Source organism: Neopsephotus bourkii, unplaced genomic scaffold (genome assembly GCF_033783945.1).
Source record: "Neopsephotus bourkii isolate Nb327-2 ecotype Australia unplaced genomic scaffold, CSIRO-AGI_Nbou_v1 NB_1827, whole genome shotgun sequence".
Classification (NCBI taxonomy): domain Eukaryota; kingdom Metazoa; phylum Chordata; class Aves; order Psittaciformes; family Psittacidae; genus Neopsephotus; species Neopsephotus bourkii.
Window position 1 is genome coordinate 745,207 of NW_026902300.1, and position 13,728 is coordinate 758,934.

The window sequence follows — 13,728 nt, forward strand, 5'->3', positions numbered from 1 at the left end:
AGCTATGGTTTGGAGTGAGTGTTGTAACAAGGTCAGCTACGCTGCTAGGAGGAAAGGCTGTATTAAAGTGTGGGGAAGAGAGTGGATTCCATGAATTAGCTACCGGTGGTTCTTTGAACAGTTCCACTTCCCTGTGAAGAGATGGAGGGCCACAGGCTTCAGAGAGTTCTGGCAGTGCAACACAGAGCAGGCTCTGATTTTTTGGTGTACAGAGGAGGACTAAGATGCTTTGGGATGAGTTTAATGCCTGGAAACCATGCCTTTTTAGTTTCTTCAGTAGATCTGCAGCCCAAACAACAGCAGCAAAAAAGAGCATGGGAACTGGGAGAGATACTGCCACATGTTCCTTCATGAAGGCTTTGAATCCTACATCATAAGGCATGCACTTCGTTAGGATAAGACATCCTAACATAAGTTTGGCAAAACATGAACATGTTTGCTTTCTGAGTAATTTGCCCTAATGGCTTTGAACTGTTTTGACAAACAACAGTGATATTGTTAAAAAGCTCTGGCAGAGCTTGGGCATTGTTTCCTGTCAGATGTCCACATAGATTGTTGCTTTCTGCAAGCGTTATTTCAAAGGAATGCTACTCCTTTTGACCATCCTTTCCTCTTGAACTGATACTTTGTTTCACTCTCTCTTTTTTTTTTTTTTTTCTAATAAGTTCATTTGACATTGAATAGATTGTTCTAGCCAAGGATTTTTAGTTCCAGTTTATGTTGGAACCTTGGTTATATGAATTTTGGTCAAGTCAAGCATTTGGTGGGATTCCTTCTTGTATCCTTTTATTTTTTTATAACTACATGAATAACTTATGGCAGTGTATACACACCTTACTGTCATAGCGCAATATCTGGCAAGAGGTGAAGGCAATCAAGATCAGCTAATGACAGAAGGCCAGCCTGGCATGGAAATTTCTGGAACATCAGTGGTGTCAGTTACAGTTTGGTGACTGCTTTCAGTGTTCTAGGAACCAGTTGCAGTGGTTGGAGTCATGGTCATTCTTAGCATGGCTAGCTTGTATCTGAACTTGCCCATGGCTAGGAAGTAATATGTGCATTTAGTATGTTTTATAATTTTAACATGAGCTGAAGCCTTTACTTATTCCTTAGTCATTCTGTAGTTGAAGTTCATGCTGCCTGAATGTTACGATCACATATTCTATTTCTTGAATTTGCCCAGTTGATAGCAAAAATGTTGTTGACAGAGACATTTTGTAGTTCAGGTTTCGTTCAGTTCCATACAAGTGTCTAATCACATAAACAAAAGTGACAGTGAATTTAACTCTTGTCTGTCCAGCGTGTATTCATATCTGTTACACATCTTAGCAACTGAGGCTTTTCAAAGGAGCTGAATGATCCTATCACAGAGCATTCAGCAGTCAGGGAGAAATTATAGAGCCATTTAAAATCTACCTAATGGTAATTAACACAGAAGAGAACCCTACACTGATTCATAATCTTTAAAAGAGGACTGGGGCCACGTTGTGCTCTCTGATTATAACCATCACTGCTGGGAGGGGAACTGGGTAGAAATCAGTAGGATGCTGGGGACAGCTGCTGCTGTGTATTGCAGTAGTAGCAATTGGTTGAAGCCCCAAAGAGAAAAACGTTGGCTAGATGCTACAATTGTTAGAGGAGCACTCTGTTTCTGAGGAATTTGGGGTTTAATTTTTCAGATACATGCCCAGCTCCACTTAAGGCTTGTGTGTGCATTGTATGTTCCATGGGACTCTGTTATGTACAGACACACAGTCTGTCTCCATTCCCACCGCTGACTCTGGCTACTCCTGAAGCATTTGGAAACTGCTAATTATTTCTCAGATAACTTTGTGGTCTCGGTTGTTTTGTTTTTCTTTTTCATTTGTTTTTTAATTGTTTGGGATTTTTTTTGGGGGGGGATGTTTTTTATAGAGTTTTGTTTGTTTTTTCATTTGGGTTGGGTTTTTTTTTTTTTTAGTTTTGTTGCGGGTTTTTTAATTTTGCAATGGGCCTCTTCTGGGGTAATGCATGGATACATAAACACAGTTGTAGAATAATAGAATAGTTAGGGTTTGAAAGGACCTTAAGATCATCTATCTCCAACCCCCCTGCCATGGGCAGGAACACCTCACACTAAACCATGTCACCAAGGCTCTGTCCAACCTGGCCTTGAACACCACCAGGGATGGAGCATTCACAACTTCCCTGGACAACCCATTCCAGTGCCTCACCACCCTAACAGTAAAGAACTTCTTCCTTATATCCAACCTAACCTTCCCTTCTTTAAGTTTGAAATCATAACCCCTTGTCCTATCACTATAGTCCCTAATGAAGAGGCCCTCCCCAGCATCCCTGTAGGCCCCCTTCAGATACTGGAAGGCTGCTATGAGGTCTCCACATAGCCTTCTCCTCTCCAGGTTGAACAGCCCCAGCTTTCTCAGCCTGTCTTCGTACGGGAGGTGCTCCAGTCCCCTGATCATCCTTGTGGCCCTCCTCTGGACTTGTTCCAACAATTCCATGTGCTTTTCATGTTGATGACACCAGAACTGCACACAAGACTCCAAGTGAGGTCTCATGAGAGCAGAGTAGAGGGGCAGGATCACCTCTTTCGACCTGCTGGTCACGCTCCTTTTGATGCAGACCAGGATATGATTGGCTTTCTGGGCTGCAAGAGTACACTGAAGCCAGCTCATGTTCATTTTCTCATTGACCAACACCCCCAAGTCCTTCTCCCCAGGGCTGCTCTGAATCTCTTCTCTGCCCAGCCTGTAGCTGTGCCTGGGATTGCCCCAACCCAGGTGTAGGACCTTGCACTTGTCATGGTTAAACTTCATGAGGTTGGCATCAGCCCACCTTCACAGGAGTGTCAAGGTCCCTCTGGATGGCATTCCTTCCCTCCAGTGTATCAACTGAACCACACTGCTTGGTGTCATCGGCAAACCTGTTGAGGTCTACTCAATCCCATTGTCCATGTCACCGACAAAGCTGTTGAACAAGACCAGTCCCAACACTGATCCCTGAGGGACACCACTCGTTACTGGTCTCCAGCTGGATGTTGAGCCATTGACCACAACTCCTTGTGTGTGGCCATCCAGCCAGTTCTTTATCCACCGAGTGGTCCATCTATCAAATTCATGTCTCCCCAATTTAGAGACAAGGATGTCATGTGGGATGGTGTCGAACGCATTGCACAAGTCCAGGTAGATGATGTCAACTGGTCTACCCCTGTCCATCAGTTCTGTAGCCCCACCATAGAAGGCCACCAGATTGGTCAGGGAGGATTTGCCCTTAGTGAAGCCGTGCTGGCTGTCACCAAGCACCTTGTTGTTTTTCATGTGTCTTAGCATGCTTTCAGGAGAATCTGCTCCAAGATTTTGCCAGGCACAGAGGTGGGGCTGACTGGTCTGTAATTCCCTGGGTCATCCATTTTTCCCCTTCTTGAAAATGGGGGTTATATTTCCCTTTTTTCAGTCGTTGGGAGCTTCACCTGACTTCTGTGATTTTCCAAATGAGTCCAGCGCAGAGCCACAAAGATGATTAATGGAGTGGAACATCTCCCTTATGAGGAGAGGCTGAGGGAGCTGGGTCTCTTTAGCTTAGAGGAGACTGAAGGGTGACCTCATCAATGTTTACAAATATGTAAAGGGTGAGTGTCAGGATGATTGAGCTAGGTTTTTTTCAGTGATGTCCAGTGATAGGACAAGGGGCAGTGGGTGTAAACTGGAGCATAGGAGGTTCCATGTGAACATCAGAAGAAACTTCTTTACTGTGAGAGTGACAGAGCACTGGACCAGGTTGCCCAGGGGGGCTGTGGAGTCTCCTATGTTGGAGATATTCAGGGCCTGCCTGGACAAGTTCCTGTGTGATGCACTCTAGGTTACCCTGCTCTTGCAGCGGGGTTGGAATAGACGATCTTCTGAGGTCCCTTCCAACCCTTGGGATTCTGTGATTCTGTGACAGTGGCTTAGCAACTTCATTTGACAGCTCCTTCAAGACCATGGATGGATTTCACCAAGTCCCATGGACCTGTGCATGTTCAGGTTCTTAAGATGGTCTCGAGCCAGATTCTCTCCTACAGTGGGCCTAATGTCTTCGTTGGGAAATAGATTGGTGGAGCCACACCTTAAGGCAAGGGCAGAGGGAAGTGGTTGAACAAGTGATGGATCCCCTTCCCTCTTACCATCAGACAGAAGGAGAGAACTGAAGGGACAAGAATGTATGGAGGGTGGTCCCTGCTCGGAGAGGTAAGCGAAAACCCTCGCAATCCCTTTCTCCCTCCCAGTTGCCCTTGAATAACAGGTATGAGGTCTTGGATCTACAGGGCCAGGTAAATGGACATGGAGAGGTAAATCTTTCTAGTGAGTCACCTAGGGCTTGCCACTCACCCCCATGCCTTAGAACTTCACCAGCCAAGAAGAAAAGAAGAGTAATTGAGGTGGGTGACTCCCTTCTGAGGGGTACAGAGGGGCCTATTTGTAGACCGGATCCATCCCATTGGGAAGTCTGCTGCCTACCTGGGGCTCAGGTTAGAGATGTTAAAAAGAAACTCTCTGATCTGGTGCAGCCCTCTGACTACTATCCGCTGCTGGTTTTTCAGCTTGGTGGTGATGAAATTATTACAAGGAGGGCAAGGGCAATGAAGAGAGACTTCAGGGCCCTGGGACGGCTGGTTAAAGGGTCTGGTGCGCAAGTGGTGTTTGCCTCTATACCTGTTACAAGAAAGTGTGAAGAGATAAATAGGAAGAGTCTGCAGATGAATGTATGGCTATGTGACTGGTGCCAAAGGCAGGGGTTTGGGTTTTTCAACCACGGGCTGCTGTATGAGACACCTGGTTTGCTGGTGGCAGGTGGGATACACCAGTCCCGGGGGGGGGAAAGAGTTTTGGGGCAGGAGTTAGCAGCGCTTATTGACAGGGCTTTAAACTAGATATGAAGGGGGGAGGGGATTTATCTGGGCCTGTTAGGGCCAAGCCCATGAGAAACATGCTAGGGCTTAAAGGATGGCGGACTAGGGAGGACTATTGTTGTAGTATTAATGAAGACCAGAAGGCTTCCTGCCTCCCGAGGAAGCCATCAGCATGCTCTGCTCGCTCCCTGAAATGCCTGTACACCAATGCACGCAGCATGGGGAATAAACAGGAGGAGTTAGAAGTCTGTGTGCAGTCTAAAGGCTATGATCTAGTGGCAATTACAGAGACATGGTGGGACAGCTCCCATGACTGGAATGTGGTCATGGATGGCTATGTCCTTTTTAGGAAAGACAGGTCAGCAAAGCGAGGTGGTGGAGTTGCTCTTTATGTGAGAGAGCAACTAGAATGTATTGAGTTCTGTCCGGGGTCAGATGAGGAGCAAGTGGAATGTCTGTGGGTACGAATTAAGGGACAGACTGGTACGGGTGATACAGTTGTGGGGGTCTATTATAGATCTCCTGATCAGGATGAAGGAGTTGATGAGGCTTTCTACAGGCAACTGGAAGTAGCCTCGTGACTACATGCCTTAGTCCTCATGGGGGATTTTAACTATCCCGATATTTGCTGGAAGACTCACACAGCCAATCATTCACAGTCTAGGAGGTTCCTCCAGTGCATTGATGATAACTTCTTAATGCAAATGGTGGACAAAGCAACTAGGAGAGGAGCACTGCTAGATTTAGTACTCACCAGCAAGGAGGGTTTGGTTGAAGGGGTGGTGATCAGTGGCAGCCTTGGCTGCAGTGACCATGAGATGGTGGAGTTTAGGATCCTGTGTGGGAGGAATAGAATACCTAGCAAGGCCACAGTTCTAGATTTCCGAAGGGCCAACTTTGGCCTGTTCAATCAACTGCTAAGAGAAGTCTCATGGGAAAGGGTACTAGGCGGTAAAGGGGCTCAAAATAGTTGGTCAGCATTCAAGGACCACTTCTTCCAAGCTCAGGATCTGAGCGTCCCAATGGTCAGGAAATCAAGTAAGGGACCTAGGAGACCAGCGTGGTTAAACAAGGAGCTGCTGGGCAAACTCAAGTGGAAAAGGAGAATCTATGGATTATGGAAAGAGGGGCTGGCCACTTGGGAGGAATATAGGACAGTTGTTAGAGGATGTAGGGAGGCAATTAGGACAGCTAAGGCCTCCTTGGAACTTAATCTTGCTAGTCGGGTTAAGGACAATAGAAAGGGCTTCTTCAAATACATAGCAAATAAAACTAACACAAGAGGCAATATAGGCCCACTGCTGAACGAGGTGGGTGCCCTGGAGACAGAGGATATAAAGAAGGCAGAGGTGCTGAATGCCTTCTTTGCCTCTGTCTTTACTCCTGCAGACTCTCCCCAGGGGCCCCAGATTCCTATTGCCCCAGAAGGAGTCAGGACAAAGGAGGAGTTTGCTTTGGTAGATGAGGATTGGGTTAGGGATCAGCTATGCAATCTGGACATCTATAAATCGGTGGGTCCAGATGGAATGCACCCACGGGTGCTGAGGGAGCTGGCAGAGATCATTGCTAGGCCACTCTCCATCATCTTTGGTAAGTCGTGGGAAACGGGAGAGGTGCCTGAGGATTGGAGGATGGCAAATGTCACACCAGTCTATAAGAAGGGCAAGAAGGAGGACCCGGGTAATTATAGACCGGTCAGCCTTACCTCCATCCCTGGAAAGGTGATGGAACAACTTATTCTTGACTCCATTTCTAGGCATATCAAGGATGAGGGGGTTATTAAGAACAGCCAACATGGTTTTATGAGGGGGAAGTCATGTTTGACCAACCTTATAGCCTTCTATGAGGAAGTGACTAGGTGGAGGGATGATGGTAGAGCAGTAGATGTGTTTTTTCTTGATTTCAGTAAGGCATTTGATACCGTCTCCCACAGCATTCTCATAGATAAGCTAAGGAAGTGTGGGCTTGACGATCAGGGAGTGAGGTGGATCAAGAACTGGTTGGAAGGAAGAAGGCAGAGAGTTGTGGTCAGTGGTGCAGAATCTAGCTGGAGGTCTGTGACTAGTGGAGTGCCTCAGGGGTCGGTGCTGGGACCAGTGCTGTTTAATATTTTCATCAACGACCTGGATGAGGGAACCGAGTGTACTCTCAGCAAGTTCGCTGATGACACTAAACTGGGAGGAGTGGCTGACACACCAGAAGGCTGTGCTGCCATTCAGCGAGACCTGGACAGGCTGGAGAGTTGGGCGGGGAGAAATTTGATGAAATTCAACAAGGGCAAGTGTAGAGTCTTGCATCTGGGGAAGAACAACCCCATGTACCAGTACAGGTTGGGGGTTGACCTGCTGGAAAGTAGTGAAGGGGAAAGGGACCTGTGGGTCCTGGTGGATAGGAGGATGAACATGAGCCAGCAATGTGCCTTTGTGGCCAAGAAGGCCAATGGCATCCTGGGGTGCATTAGAAAGGGTGTGGTTAGTTGGTCAAGAGAGGTTCTCCTCCCCCTCTACTCTGCCTTGGTTAGGCCGCATCTGGAATATTGCGTCCAGTTCTGGGCCCCTCAGTTCAAGAAGGACAGGGAACTGCTTGAAAGAGTCCAGCGCAGAGCCACAAAGATGATTAAGGGAGTGGAACACCTCCCTTATGAGGAGAGGCTGAAGGAGCTGGGTCTCTTCAGCTTGGAGAAGAGGAGACTGAGGGGTGACCTCATCAGTGTTTACAAATATGTAACGGGTGGGTGTCATGATGATGGAGCTAGGCTTTTTTCAGTGATATCCAGTGATAGGACAAGGGGCAATGGGTGTAAACTGGAGCATAGAAGGTTCCATGTTAACATCAGGAAGAACTTCTTTACTGTGAGAGTGACAGAGCACTGGAACAGGTTGCCCAGGGGGGTTGTGGAGTCTCCCACATTGGAGATATTCAAGGCCCGCCTGGACAAGTTCCTGTGTGATGTACTGTAGGTTACCCTGCTCTTGCAGGGGGATTGGACCAGATGATCTCTCGAGGTCCCTTCCAACCCTTGGGATTCTGTGATTCTCACAGTCCCTGCATCTGCCTTCTTTGCAGGAGTGAAATCTGTACCCAACATTTTGTCTTGTTTTTTAAGTATCAAGTAGATGCAAATTGAATGAATCATGTTTTTGAGCTGGAAGCTCAGAAGGCATTAGCAACGTTCTGAAATGCAGTGTTTCATATAAACACAGTGAAAGCGGGAGGGAAAAAATGAAAACATTCCAAGGCATGCAACAGGGGAACTCAATAGCCCTCACATTTCACTCGGTGGGACTTCATTTCTGTGTGCTGGGCAGGCTGGATGCTGGAAAGCAGTTCCCCACACCCCACTGCAATGCCATTTCCATGCATAGTTGGCCTGGTAGGTGTAAAAATAGACCTGGCATCACCCGAATTGGAAATGGTCACCGAGGACTGCCTGCAGTTGCTGAGGTTTCGGGTTCTCTGTGACACAGGGAGCCCGGGGAGCCCGGTACGAGTGGCTAGGGAGAAGGATCCTCCTACTGGATCATCAGCTGTCCTTTGGAAATGCTGGGCACCCTCTGTGGTACAAGGACAGTCCCACTTGCTGGAGTTAGCAGAAGGACTGATATGGGCAATGCACCAATCTGCCAGTCTTGTCATTCAGATAAGGGTGTAAGAACACAGGGGAACATGCAGGATTTGGATAAAATCCTGGACTATTATGGGTGCAACAGTGAAGAAAGTAAAGATCCTGAAGCTGTGGTAAGTCTTGGCTGAAGAAAGCAATAATCAAATGGAAAAATTAGAATTAGGGTTATGCATGTTAGATTTGAAAAAGATCTTTTTGCTCAGCCTGAATCTTACTTGATAGCTTGCAATAATAAGAGATTATTAGGGTTAAACCCTAAATATTTAGAGATTATAAATAATATAGAGATTATTTATTATTATAAATAATAAGAGATTATTAGATTAAACCCTATATATGTCCATGCTTATGGTTTGCTTTGCTATTGTGGCTGACTGTAATTAAAAAACAGCTGTCATTAAACTGTGCAGTCACTTCAAAGTATTGGCAGCTGCCAAGAAGTCTGGGTATATGGAGTGAGAACATCAGTGAAACAAGCCCTTAAATGAATGGGTGTAAGCAGTTATCCTGGTTTACACGTCTGCTAGAACTGATCCTTCACAGATCATTCTCAGAACTTGAACTCAGAAACTTTTTTTAAGCTGTTTTCTGCCTGGTGTGTGATGGTATTTCCTGTGTTTGCAGCTGAGACCAAGCCCCTCAGAACCATACACAGATGAGGGTCATGGTGAGTGGGAGCACGCACATGCAGGGGGCTCATGCTGCAGGACTTCAGTTAGGCATAATGCAGTAAATGATTGTAACAGCCATGTCAGCATTCATTTTGTATACTAGAAGAAAATCATGGAGGTGAACATTTGCATAATGTCTGTGGCAAAGGAAGTGCCTCTTTTTCTTCTTTTTTGTTCATACTCTGGGAAATTTGTTATTGAATGGTTATTTCATTCAAAACTGTCAAGGAAAGGAGGTAGTGTCAAAACTTCTGACAGAACAAGAAGATCAGAAAACTTTTAATGTCTGTATGTCCAAATAATATGTTCTTCCATGTTGCTCTAAAATAGAATTGTTCTAGGGTCAATATTACATTTTGCACTTGCATTAATTACTGCGGTAGGGAATGTAGTTGGGATGAGTTTGGTGTTCATAAGGGCAAGGGAGAGCGGAGCAGCTCTTGAGAAGTTTTGCTTTGTCCCAGAAATTAATTTTTCTGCTGTTTTGGTTTTTTGCTAGGAAGTAATTTTGACTGAAATTTTCTGTCCAGTTTTACTGAGTATCTCGCTGCCAGCACAGTCACACCAGTTCTTCAGAAATAAAACTTCTTTTGAGATAAAATGTGAAATTAAACTTTTTCTTTGAGCTTTCAGACAAGTTTTTTCCTCTCAACAAGCAGTTTCAGCTTGAATTAACAAAAAGGGCAGCATGTGGTCTTTGGCTATTCTTTACCTCCCTTGTGTTTGTTTTTTTTTCCTGGATACTTTTCAGTCAGCATTCAGAGCTTTTCATAGCAGGCAGAGATTGAGCGTTTTGGTAACATCTTTGATGTATTTAATCATAAGATCTTGACTTTCTATATAGCTCTGGTAAGGACTGACAGTCCCTTTAGATTATCAGTCTTGATTCACATGTTGTAGTGCTTGATGGATTACAAAGGAAAATCGCTGTATTTAAGAAGCTTTATAGACTCTCACTATACTTGTTACTATACAAAATGATTCCTTAAAAAGTGGTTTAAACAAAAAATAAAATTGTAATTCGGAAATGTCAGTGAAGTTTTGTCCTGAAGGAGAAATTATATACTGTTTTTCTCACAAAGAATCAAACTTCATTAGCTTTGCATTTCCTATGCCTTTATATAGCTGTAGCCATGCTCACTGTTGTGGTTTATTAAAGAGTGCCACATCAAGCTGCATGTGATGACTCCAGGAATCTTGTACCAGGAACAAGGATCATGGTAATTCAGCTGGTGTTCAGCCAACTCAAATGGCAAAATTGCTCTTCATAATCTAATCTTTTATAAACTAAAATTCAATACAGTCTGCTGCTTCAGGTCTGTCTTGCTGAAGAAATCACGAGTGTGTTGGTTTGACAATCCTGGATTTACTATATGATGCCAAATAACTGTCTCAGATGGGGATTGGAATTTTGATACTGAATTCATTTTTGAAATAATAGCAGCATTAAAAAAATCAAGACTCTTTTATCCTGTATTCTAGATGTTGTTTTTTTTTTTTTAATGTCTCTCTTTATTCTCATCTCTCTCTTTACTTGGATATTTAGTTACCTTCATGTTTACTCTTGAAAGTATATGCTGCAGTCTTGCTTCATGGTGCTGGGTGATGTATTTCAGGAGAGACTTCAATTTCTACAGCAAACGTAGCAATGAGTGTGTGCCTGGGAGTGAAACCAAAATGTTCTACATACTGAAGCAGGCCAGATCATTACAGTCTTCCAGAAGAGGGTCTTACACACAGTGGAAAATGTGGCAAAGAGCTATTCATTCTCTTTATTTTAGACACTTCAAATGAGATAAACTGCTTTTAGGAAGGATCCCTTTTCATTCTTCTTATTAGTGGATGCCATAGAGAGCCTCTGAGGCTCGTATGAACTGAAGGTGTAGCTTTAATACAGGTGAAGTTAGATGAAACTTGTTCCTCTCTTGGCTGAATTGCTGGAAATTTAGGCCCAAGATTGCTGTTGTTTTGTTTTACAGGTAGTGTTTAGCTGGGAATTATGGGGACACAATGAGTGCTTAATGTCATGACTAATATACAAATAGCAAATGTCATGGTCAACAAGGCCAAGAGCTTTGCATGGCTTAGATACCCTTCAAGTGGCACTGAATTAAAAGCTGCTGCATTTCAATAACACCCGTTTTGTTTGCATCTATTTTAGTCCATCTCAAAGGAACATGAAATATTTTTTTTCTATTCATGATGCTAGTAAGTTTGAATCAATAGGCAGTCGGTTAATGGTGTTTAGATAAGCAAAGCTGCTTGATTTTTAGCACTAATGGTGTTAGGAAATTTCTTGGATTAGAAAAAGTCCCTTGGACATTAAGATAAGGGACAGAACAGGATGAAAAAGAGTGATAAAATTATCTGTCAACAGTCTGTCATAAACTTCACTTACAGGCTAGATTTTTGTTAAGCGTAGCAATTATTCTTCTAGATACCATTGGAATGGCATCCTAATTCTTTCTCGAGATGTTCCAGCATTTTTACCTCTCTATTTCAGAGCATCATCAGTAATGGAAACTTGCCATGGAAACCATTTAAATGCCTGCCAAGTTCTAAAGTTGTTCCTGACACCTGAAAAGCTCAATGTATGACACTTAGATGATCCTAAATTTTTTTACTTCCTTTAATATTACTCAGTTCTGTAGTGGAAATCTTGATTCCGTATCAGTATTCAAAAGAATTCAGTAAATGTGTGTCACATAGGAAAACTAAGGTACTGTGGATCTTTTAAACATGTCCTGAATCCTTGTTTCAGGAAATGAGTAAATGAGTAAATTCACTCAAATTCCAGCACAGGGATTTTTCTCATTAAACAATAGCATAATATATTTCTATTCTTAGAGTATTTTAAAAGTCTTAGTAAAAGACATGAGGGATAACACATGCCTCAAGTTCAGCTAGTACTGATGTGCTGTTCTGGGTTAGAACCCGATTTCTGATGTGACTTTGTATTTTAAAATCAGTATGGATTGAAATACCTTATGTCCTTTCCAATACTGCATTTGAAGGAACATGCAGCCAGGCAAAAGACTTTTCTTCTATTCTGTTTCATAGAAAAGTATGTGGTTTGCCTCAGTTCTCACAAATCCTTAACTGAGATAGTAAAAGAGAGCTGGCAGCAAGTCCACTATGTCAAATTAATGGAGTGGGAGGACTCCTACAGATGTCTGTGGCAGCTATGTATCATAAAGGGTTTATAGAAGACATTTGCTCCTCAGCTCAATAAGGGTTGATTTTACAAGTTTTCTGTTCCTTTTTTGCCTCTGCTGTATTTGATAATATTGGCCCAAACTCAGCAACACAGTTAAGCAGGTGTTTAAATCCATCCTTTAGCAAGTAACTGAAGCCTGTTTAACTTGAGCTCAGCTCGACCTCAAGGTATGCTAAAATTAAGCATATTTTGAAGTGTTTTGCCAAACATAGTCCTTTATTCTTCTCCTGGTTAAAATGAAGCCAGACTGGTTAGGTATTTGTACATTCCAGTGGAAAGAAAAGTGGCTGGATGGCTGGTACCCTGCTGGTATCTTGCAAGCTCTGGAATTTCAAGAAGGACTTGGCTAAAGAGTTAAAGATGTTAAAATATAACCACGAGCTTGAACTGAAAGTCATCCCTTATGAATAATAGGGAATTTTTCCCATCAATATAAGAAGATAGTATAGTTGAAGCCTGGCTTTTCGATTGGTAAAAATCAGACAGGTCCATAACGATGTAGTAACTTTCAGGTGTGTCTATCTGAAGCATCATAGCAGGAGCTGGTATTCAGATGTTACTAAAAAAATAGGTATTTGTTTTTAACAACAAGAAGAAACATTTTAAATATCAAATGCAGCTTTTTGAGCACAGTCTTGAAAGTGCTACAAAACTGTTATATACAAATATAAAAATTACTGGAAATATATTTCAATTCAACAGTTATTAAAAATATATTCTAATTACAATACATTTGCTATTTTGTGCTGTGCGTAAGTCATAATGCTTTCCTCAACTTAGTTTTATTTTCTTAGCTTCTTTTTTGCATTATCTCTTTCCATCTCTGGTCATACCAATGAAATTAATTTCTCAAGGATGCTTTAAGTCTTGAATGTTGTTGGTACACTATATCTCCGTTATGCTGCAACCTCCTTGTCTGACACAGGAAAGCTTTTATTGGATAATAAAGGCAAACAACATTAGTCTACTCCCATCTACTTTGGCTCTGTATAATTTTGGCTTCTACACATCCCTTAGTAGATCAAATGGGAGACTATTAATTTTAAGGAACACAGGACATGCTGAAGGGGTCACTTCTGAATCTAAGCAACTCTCACAGGTTCCTGTGTCAGGCAGTCATTTTCTGCATTTAAATATGTGCCAACAAGTTTCGAGTTGAAATCACTGAATATTTTAATCCTAGATATATAGCAGTATATAGCACAAAAGCTTCTTCTTTTCTTGTAGCTCTTTCACCATCTTGTTATTACACAGGATGTGTTTTATTTATTTTTTTTCTGTAAATAACAACAGTCTTTATGCCAAAGTGCAGGCCCGTGTCCATACT

At 43.1% G+C, this 13,728-nt stretch overlaps 2 protein-coding genes across 16 annotated transcripts in view; one reads left to right on the top strand and one right to left on the bottom strand.

The window, feature by feature from the left end:
- NEUROG2 (neurogenin 2) overlaps positions 1-13,728 on the bottom strand; it is a 456,819-nt gene that overhangs the window by 276,564 nt on the left and 166,527 nt on the right. The gene's annotated exons all lie outside the window — the stretch shown is intronic.
- The window catches only part of ANK2 (ankyrin 2), a 372,658-nt gene that overhangs the window by 203,695 nt on the left and 155,235 nt on the right, over positions 1-13,728 (top strand). The window contains exon 1 of one of the 15 annotated variants that reach the window (XM_061343840.1): positions 8,458-8,626. The exons of the other annotated variants lie outside the window; for them this stretch is intronic. Coding sequence (XP_061199824.1) covers positions 8,492-8,626 — 135 coding nt within the window. The 5' untranslated portion in view covers positions 8,458-8,491. Of the gene's footprint in view, positions 1-8,457; positions 8,627-13,728 lie in introns of those variants that run through there. 15 annotated transcript variants of the gene reach the window in all.